Source organism: Primulina tabacum, chromosome 3, assembly GCF_025594145.1.
Source record: "Primulina tabacum isolate GXHZ01 chromosome 3, ASM2559414v2, whole genome shotgun sequence".
NCBI classification, from domain to species: Eukaryota; Viridiplantae; Streptophyta; class Magnoliopsida; order Lamiales; family Gesneriaceae; genus Primulina; species Primulina tabacum.
Window position 1 is genome coordinate 23,207,769 of NC_134552.1, and position 9,747 is coordinate 23,217,515.

Here is a 9,747-nt window from a genome sequence, read left to right on the forward strand (position 1 = left end):
TGGACAAAACAGGGTGTTTAGGGGTCAAGGTGAATCGGTTAAGGGGGGAATTCGTTGCATGGTTCGGTTTGGCTGGACCAGGGCTAAGCTAGGGTTGTTATTAGGCTAGGAATCGAACACCAAGGCTGGGAAGGAGTCCTAGCAAGCTAGGACTCCAACCCGTGGGCTTTAAGGGAAAGGAGCGCAAGGATTACAGAGGGGCAGGGAGTGATGGCTCGGCTTGGGGGGCGTTGGGCTGGGCCAGGACGAGTCATTAAGGTCCTAGAAGGGCTTGGCAGGGGCTGGTGCAGCTTGGATGGCTGCTGGCTCGAGAGGAGATGGAAGACCGTGAGTGAGCAAGGAAGCTGCGCAGGTTTGTGCTTCTGGTTTAGGGGCTTCGCTGCTGGGTTCTAGGGAGTGGGCTGGTCTGGGTCGAGTCTGGGCGTGGTCCAGGGTTGGTTAGGGTCAGGTTGGGTCAACTGGTTAACAGCCGGTGGTGTCCTAGAAGGAGGAGGAGTCCTAGTATACAAAAACACTACACACGCACACATGCATGTAATTGGGTTGAGGGACAGAAGGTTTTTGAGCGGGCCAGGGCTCGTTTTATGGGATGGGCTTGGTCAAGAGGGTTCCTAGATGGGTTTGCTAGGTTTTGGCTTGAGGTGGCTCGGGCGCGGCTTGAGTAAATTGGGAGATGGCTCGGTGTGTTCGTCGAAGGGTCAAAAACGAAAATTAAAGAAGAAAAATTGAATCCATGGTTCACGGGTGTGGCCCATGACTTGGAAGGGTAGAATAAATCATAAAAAGGTTATGTTAAAAAGTTGGGATCAAAATATCGAGTTTTGGATTTATTCGGGATTTAATCGTCGCACGAAACGCTAATTAAACGAGTTAATTGAAAAGCCTAGTTTTAGGCATTATAAAATTATGAGAAACTAGGTTTAGGCTTAAATAATTATTATAAGACTAAGTTTTTAATTTGGGAATTTTATATTAAGGTTTGGTTTAATTCGGGATTAAAATGCATTAATATGTTATATTTAAATATTAATTTAAAAGTCCTCGATTTAAGCTAAATAAAAATATGAGAAAATTCATATAGGCTTAAATAATTATTTGGGACATTTTAGAGTCAAAGAAATTAAGAAAAAGTCAAAAACGGGAAATTATACGTCCAGGGGTAAAACGGTCATTTTACACCTAGAAATTAGTAAACGACATGGCAGTGTCCCGAATGCTGTTTTATATGCTAATATGATTATGTTAAATGTTTATGGATGTTTTTATGATTTAATATGCTAAAATGTCTATTTTAAATGTTTATGAATTTTTAATATGCTAAAACGTTTATTTTATATGTTCATGGATTTTTATGTCAAAATGTTTATTTTAAATGTTTACGATTTAATAGGTTAAAATGTTGATTTTAAACGTTTATGGATTTTTATGATTTAAAATGTTAAAATGTTTATGGAGTTTATATGTTAAAGTATGATTTTTAAATGATTATGGATTTTTATGATTTAATATGGAAAATCAAAATAATACATATAGACATGATTTTTAAAAGTGGTGATAACATGTTGAAGGACGTGAAGGGATTGTGACTAACAAGATGATATGTTGGAGATATCGTGAGGGTTATGGTCCCAGTGGGAGCCCGACGATCGTATTTTCTTGGATACGGATATGTATATGTATATGATGATATGTTAACACGTAAGGCCAAGGCCCAGTTGACGGGTGAGAGTGTCGCTGGTGTCCCCGCCGCCCAGTACTGTGGTTACATGTAGATGGATCCATCGCCCAACACGTATATGAAAGTCACAATCAACGATCTGAATTCAACAAACACGAACATGAATATGAATATGAATATGATGATATGAATACGTTGATATGAATATGGATACGAATATGAATATGTTTAAGTTTATATGAAAATGTGTATGAAAATGTTTATGCATAAGATTATGAAAACGTTTTTATGAAAATGTTTTTATGCATCATGAAAATGTTTACGACAATGTTATGTTTTAAGTTTATGCATCTTCACGAAAATGATATTTTAAGTACAAGTATTTTTCACTGTTATATGTTAACTGTATTACGTATTACTTGATATCAAGGATATGACGTGTTGAGTCTTTAGACTCACTAGGTGTGATTGATGCAGGTGATTATGATAATAATGATTATGGAGGTCTTGATGGTTGATCTGACTAGACTGAAGGTGCACATAACCCGAGTACCGACGCTAGTTTTCTGCACTGGTTATGATTTATGATTTCAAGTTATGTTAAAAATATTTTTTCGTCTTTTATTTATGTTATGAGAGATTTTAGAGAGGCTATAGTATGAGCTATACTTTTCAAATAATATTTTTAGGTTGGTAAAAAGTTTGACAATTTTACGCTTTAAAATATTTTCCTTTGGATTTTTAAATGGCAGTTGGATGTTTATTTTTAAAATGATGTCAAAAATATTTTATGGTTCGGCCGATGCTAAGTGAGGTTTAAAAAAAATTAGCATGTTTTAAGAAAACGAATAAGCAGACGTTTCAATTTCCTTTGGTGAATTCAGTTCATTAGAGGTGACTATCGTACATCATCATTTACGATGGATCCATCATACATAGAACCGCGGTATCTGGCGGCTGTCAGACATCAGTGACAGGATTATCCATCGATTGTGCCTAGGCCTCATCATCATCATTTTTACATATACGTCTTAAGCATTTATATATGCCTCGATAGCCACAACTAATTCCCATCATTCAAAACATCGTCATTTTCATCAATTATTAAAATCATGCACATATGCAAATTTTTCCTTAAAACCAAGCATACAATGTATATTTCATGAATTCATAAAAATCGTGATCATGATGCATAATCATTTAAAAACATGATAATTTGTGCTCAGGGCGGTACCAGGACTAAAATCTCACCCCGAGTACAAAATGACCATTTTGCCCCTAGAAACCCAAAATCAACATTTTACACCTGGACCTCTAAATTCGACCTGAAACTTGCCAAAATCCTTAAAACATCCCGAATCATATTTATAACCATTCTTAGACATAAACGCAAGCCCAATACAGAACTTATTCGATTCGTTTTAAAATTTAGACCAGAGTCCCGGTTTTAACCCGAATCGAACCGAAACTTTCCCAAATTTTTCTCAACTTTTTACCGCACCTAATAGACATCTAAAAGGATCTAAAAACCTCGGGATCATACCCCTAAGCCCTTCGAACAACCCCTAGAAAGCTGCTGGATTTTTGCACAACCTATGAACAAACCCTCACTCCCTCAACTTGAGAATTTTCGTCCCTATCTCACGCCCAAGCGACTCAGCCCCAAACCAGCCCACCCAGGACCAAGACTATCCCCTACTGAACCCACTAGTATCACGGCTACAGCCCCATGCAAACCTACACGAAGGCCACGATCGCTAGCACTCAAAATCCCCTTACCCGAGCTTCCCTCCTCGACGCGTGCGGCCGGCACTTCAGATGGTTCCAGCGGTGGTTGGGACTCCCTGGGCCGTGACTCAGACCCACCAGGGTCTGGTCCAAGCCTCGGTTCAGCCTCTGCACTGCCGTCCCACCCCATACTCGAACCACAGCCCCATCGAAGCAAACACACTCACCCTCACGGCTGTCACACAAACTCGGCTTCCACTTGACCATGCCACGATTCCAGCCTATAAACGCCTTGATCCTCGATACCTACAGCCCCTTACATCATAAATTAGCAGCCCCTTGCAGCAAAAGTCAATTAAAACGTGAGTTGCACAAGATCTAAGAACCAACCGTGATAAAACGATGCAACCATGATATTTCATGTAAGAATATGCAAAAGTTCGAACAAGGCACACATAACAGTACAGTATCAGCGTGAATAATGCAACAATGTGAATACAGGGCGTGCCTTGATGATATAAACGCGGGGAGATCGAAGAACGAGTGCCGGGATAATTTTTTCCTTTGGAGAAAAGGCTTGGCCGAAGCTTTCTTGATGAACTTTTTCTGAAAACCGACAGAACTGGTAGGGAAAAGGTGAGGTGTCGGCTGGTAGTAGTTTAGGTTTAGGTTAATGGAGTTTAGGGGAATAATGAAATAATATAATAAACTCTAATGGGCCATTAATTATTGTTTAAAAAGTTTACAAAGAGTTTCAAGTCATCAAGCTTAAAGATAAGCCCATTAAGTCCAAACATATCCCGGGAAAATATTTTGTTTTGGTAAGTTATTGAAAATATTAGCCGAACCCTCAAAACGTCCCCCGATTTGATAAAATTTGCGTACCACTGTAAAATATGATTTGGCGGGTAAAAATACCCAACAAAGCTCATTTCTTGAAAAATATATTTAAAACATCTGATATTGATTAATAAAAAATTATCATGTAATAAAAATAATTTTCTGAAAATTCTTCGGTCTCTGTTCCTCGTTCAGGCGCGAAATGCAACTAGAAACCCTAATGCATAAACTTTAAAGGAGGTGTATTCAATCTAAACTTTTAATGACTTTTGATGACTTTTTTTAAAAGGTGGACTTTTTGGAGTTGATGGATTTTAATTGACTTTTATAGAATCTCATGGAATTGTAAACCATGTTTCATAGACTCTTATAGACTTTTTTTCAAGATTTTTGTAGACTTTTGTAAACTTTTATAATTGTGATTTATTTTTTTATTAATTTCTTTTAAATAATTATTGAACATATAAAACCTATTAAATTTTAAAATTTTTTTATTTATGAAAATGTAAATGAATTTTACTTACTTAAAGGTTAAATAAATTTAATTTGTGAAAAACGACAAATGAACTATCCAATTTATTGAAATCAAAATTTCAATTCTTTATGCATCGCTCCACATTCCATTGGCTATGGTATCCCTCCATGCATTAGCTCTTGCTCGTTGTTGTTCTTGAGTATCAAATAACTGATCAAAGTTTTCATCTCCATAAACTTGTGCCGATGAAGACAATTGAGCTTCATTATCTGGTTCAATTTGAAATTCATCACATCGACACTCCTTTCGAAGAAAATTGTGTAATCCAGCACAAGCCAATACAAGCTCTGTTTGGGTCGTATATGGAAATGGAGGGGCCATCTTGAATATTTTGAACCGTGATTTAAATATACCAAATGTCCGCTCTATAACATTCCTCAAAGAAGCATGACGAAGATTGAACAACTCTTTAGCATCTTCAGGGTGACGCCTTTGACCTGTGAATTCTTAAAGATGATAACGTACACCTCGGAAAGGAGCCAAGAATTGACGTCGATTTGGATATCCACCATCCACTAAAAATTATTTACCTATCAAATCATATTTGTAAAGTTAATTAACTAATGAATAATATACATAATCTTTGAAAGTTACAAAAAATATAAATAGTCATGTAATATATAGGAAACAAATATATACCTTGTGGCACTTTAAGTCCATTATTTCTTGATAAAGCATCAGCCAACACGTGTGAATCATGAGCAGATCCCTCCCATCTGCTGAGTACGTAAATGAATTCTAAATCAAAGTTACAAGCTGCCAAAACATTTTGAGAAATTACTCCGTGGCGATTATAGTAACTGTTATTTTCACGCCCAGACACTGTCGCTGGAATATGATCAGTTCCATCAATAGCTCCAATGCAATCCTGCACCAACAACATGAATAGCAATAACAATAATTGCAACAATAAAAACAACAAAAAAAATAATACAAGAATTTCATTACTTACTTTAAAGTAAGGGTAGAATCTTGTACTCTCTGTTATTCTTTCTGGTACAGCTGATCCAGGTTTAGCCATCATATCTACTGCAATGCTGTTTAATGCTCTCAACATCTTGTTGAAGTTTTGACTAGTATTGTAGTGTGATCGACCAAATGTTTTACGAATCAAGCAATATCGAGTATTTTGACCAACAATAAGTAAAAACATGGCAAGCATTTCTTCAACACAAATGTATCTTGTGTCTTGTAAGGGTGTTCTTTCTCTAAGAATGGTGCATAATTTTAAAAAAATATCGGGGTACATTCTGTAAATTTCTCGAAAATTTGTTGGATCCTCTTTTAATATTCTATGAATATAATCGTATCCACTTGTAGTTGTTGATTGTCTAGTTAAGGGAGGATGGACACGTTCTCTATGAATGTTAATTATGTGCTCATTTAGCACATATAGGATCTCAAAAATTTGGATCAACAAATACTCAAAAGTTTCATGTAATTCTTCTCCCAGTTCTTCTTCTTCCATTTGTTCATCTACGTTGTGCACATTGATATTTGACATTTAAATTAACCACCTGACATAAAACAAGTAACGAAAATAAAAAAGCTATGAATCCATGAAAAAACATCATATGTCTAACCAAAACAAGATATGTTCAATAAAAAAACGGAGTAATTATAGAATAGAAATAATCCAAAAGTTCAAATTCGCTATCAGCTCAATAATTAAAAAGCAATTCAAAAAAATATTAGTAAACATTTTAACACAATGTTTATCACTCATTTATGCCACCAAAAATCAATCATTCATTTAACTTATAGTCTATCCATTCCAAGCGCTCTTCGATTGTCATTTTCAGGAAAGCCATCTTCTTTGATCTAGTATTAAGTAAGTCAAACACCTTGTACCGAGTACGATTCTCCAAGTTTGGGACTTCCTTAATAGCATCCCAACAATTATCATCTACATCACCAATTGATTCAATCTTAGAAGCTACCTTCTCAAGGTTGTAAGAGAGCTTATGCATAATATCTTGGTCAGGATTCTTTGATGTGCTCGATTTTGTTTCAAACTCTATCCTATCTCGTTTTCTAGTGGCTGGTGGAACCTCTGAACTCATTGGTTGAGAAGGTAATGGAGAAGTAAAGTCCTCATGAAGTGGAGGCTGATATGAAGATTCTTGTCTTTCACTTTGAATGAATTCACCACTATCGTAATCAAACATGTAATCATCTATTAAGCTAGTACTTTTATTTTGTTCAGTCTCAAATGTTCTTGCATCAGTGTCATCTCCTAATCCAATTGAACACTTTCCTGTGGCTGTTCCATTCCCAACTGCAATTCTCAAATCTTCATAATCTTCAAAAGTGCTTGTCCGATAATGTTCATGTTTAGGATGAGACTGTCAAAGAACAAAAAGCAACAATTGTTAAAAATAATTCTAATTTAATTGAAAATTGTAAATTTTATTATTCTAATTTGAGATTCTCACCTTAAAATATTCATCCCATACTTCATCATTAGCCGTGAATTTCTTTGTCTCAGGATCCCATCCAAACCCAGAACTATGACGTGTAAGCTTAGAATAATTATTGTATCGTTGTTTGAACCATTTCAAACGACTTTGATATTGTGCGAAAGTCTTTTCACACCCCAGTTTTCCGTTAAGAGCAGGAAGTATATTTTTTTTCCAATGTTCTTTTGTTCAGCATCCCATTCTTATCACGCCATCCTCTCATGGCAGCATCGACCATGAGTTTTAATAATTCATTGCTCTCCTCAGTTGTCCACAAATTATATTTTGTTTGTGAATCGCCCATTTATAATTTCTTAAGAAAAGGTACAAGTTAAATATCTCAATAAGTATATTAAAATATAAGCATGGAGTTCTTAAATTTTTTGTCGAATATGTTAGAACATTAAATATGCATCAGTCTACACGTGTAAAAATGCATCATACCTTCATAGTATATATATTGAAATAAAAATGAATACTTGCAAGAAAATAAAAGGGTTCACAGTCGAGAAGGAAAAATTACTATGCTCCTAACTCTTCTATTCCTAACAGCTGAAAAATGGCGTTATCTTCCCACACTCATTGAAGCAAACAAAGAAACACTGTATAATATGTGGTAACACAATTCAAAGGAGTGTCGATGTGATAAGATGGCTTGTTCAATAATCATAATCATTTTTTTTCCACTGTTATTAGGACCTCGGCGAGGTTCTCGCCCCTTGGATGTTTCATCTGCCATTGGATATGGCCTGAGAATCCAGGACACTGATTATGAAATAAAAAAATATTTTTTTCCTTGAATAAATCAATACAATGTTTATGCGAGCGTGGGGAATATGGAATTGGTAGGTAATATGGTAAAGCCAATTTTCGTTGAAAAAAATTTAGTTGGAATTGGTAGGTCTAATCTTAAAGCTTGAACAGTCCCGATGACTAAGCAGCTAGCAATATGAGATAGACAAGTGGACCTCAACCGGCGGCAAAATCATCTCCGAACAAAAACACAATGTAAAAATAATTGAACTCTTCCATGTCAAATATGTTTTGTGCCAAGAATTCATTCACGGACCCATGATCATTAGTTTTTTTTTAAAAAAAATTAAAATAAAAAATCGACAATTTATATTGTCCACACAGGCCAAGTAATCATGTCGATGTGATGAATTTCAAATCGACACTCCTTTGTTATACAATAATCATAATGATTCAAGAAAAACAACAATTCATCACATGTCGGATCATTCATCGTTTTTATGAGATGAAAGAAAATTTATGAAATACAATAATCATAATGATTCAAGAAAAAAACAACAATTCATCTACTTTTACACATAAATATTGACAATATAATAAATTCAAGAATGACCAATCATACCTTTGAATAGAAAAAATTTTTTTGAGAGAGTGAAGAATCCTAGAGATGGTTTGAGATAGAAGAGAGATAGCGTATTTTTCAAAAAAGAAAATCCATCAAAATCTTTGGTATAGGTGGAAGAATATTTTAGATTTTCTGTAATTGTACATAAGGCTTCAAGGTTTGTACATGAATAATAAAATAAGAATCCTTGAAAATCTATGGATTTTTTGAATACCTCTTGACTTATGGAGAGTTTTGAAAAGTCAAGTTTGAATACCACATGACTTTTTAAAACTCTACCAAAATCCATGTTGAATACCACTAAACATATATAGAGTATATAAAAGTTTAAATTGAATATCTCTAGATTTTAAAATTCCATAAAAGTCATTAAAAGTTTAGATTGAATACACCCCCCTAAATAAACCATGAATGTAAACACAAATTAATGAGATAAACATGTAATTAATGCATTAAAATAATTTAATAAAATACAAAAAAAATTTAATAACTTGCATGCATGTGGTTTACGCGAATCTTCAAATTTTCGGGACGTTAAAATAATATTTCTCTCGTTGTTTTTTCTTTATTTCTTCATTTAAATATAATTATCATGTTAATTTTATATTCAAAGTTTTACACTTTGAATAATGAGTAGCTAACTTCCCAAAGTTGAGATGAAAATGTGAAACACTTGGTATGATAATAAGGTTATTAAAAGGTAATAATCTATGTTTTATATTATTTAATCATTATTTATTTTTTATGTTATATTTATTTTTTAAGCATTATTATACCCTACTTATAAGTAGAAGTTTTGATTTATTGTTGCTATATGTTACACTAAATTCTTGGATTGATTTAAATGTTAGTTTGATATTACCAACAATTTAAAGTAGATGCTTTGATTTATTATATATGAATATATCATAATATTAATTTCTTGGTATATATTATATACTTATAATTAGCAATAATATATAACATAATATAAATATGATTATTTAATATATTGGAACCATTTTATCAAGTGGATTTCAATAATATTCATTAATGTTAACTTTATTAAAATACCAAGAGTGGATCCTCTAATCTCAATTACTTAAATTAAAATTTGAACAATTAAAAATTATCAATTAAAGATTTAAAC

At 34.1% G+C, this 9,747-nt stretch overlaps 1 protein-coding gene across 1 annotated transcript; it reads right to left on the reverse strand.

The window, feature by feature from the left end:
- Positions 1-4,847: 4,847 nt before the first annotated feature.
- Positions 4,848-6,285, reverse strand: LOC142539093 (uncharacterized). The gene is made up of 3 exons (XM_075644382.1): positions 5,734-6,285; positions 5,421-5,649; positions 4,848-4,990 (listed from the first exon to the last, which is right to left on the reverse strand). Exons 1-3 carry the CDS (start codon positions 6,283-6,285, stop codon positions 4,848-4,850), a joined length of 924 nt encoding a protein of 307 aa, XP_075500497.1.
- Positions 6,286-9,747: the final 3,462 nt, after the last annotated feature.

Excerpts from the sequence above, each read along its gene's own strand:
- LOC142539093 (XM_075644382.1), bottom strand. The coding sequence starts at position 6,285 with ATGTCAAATATCAATGTGCACAACGTAGATGAACAAATGGAAGAAGAA. Across the intron at positions 5,650-5,733 it reads GATTCTACCCTTACTTTAAA|GATTGCATTGGAGCTATTGA; the intron begins GTAAGTAATGAA and ends TTGTTGGTGCAG. Across the intron at positions 4,991-5,420 it reads TGGACTTAAAGTGCCACAAG|ATAATGAAGCTCAATTGTCT; the intron begins GTATATATTTGT and ends AAATTGAACCAG.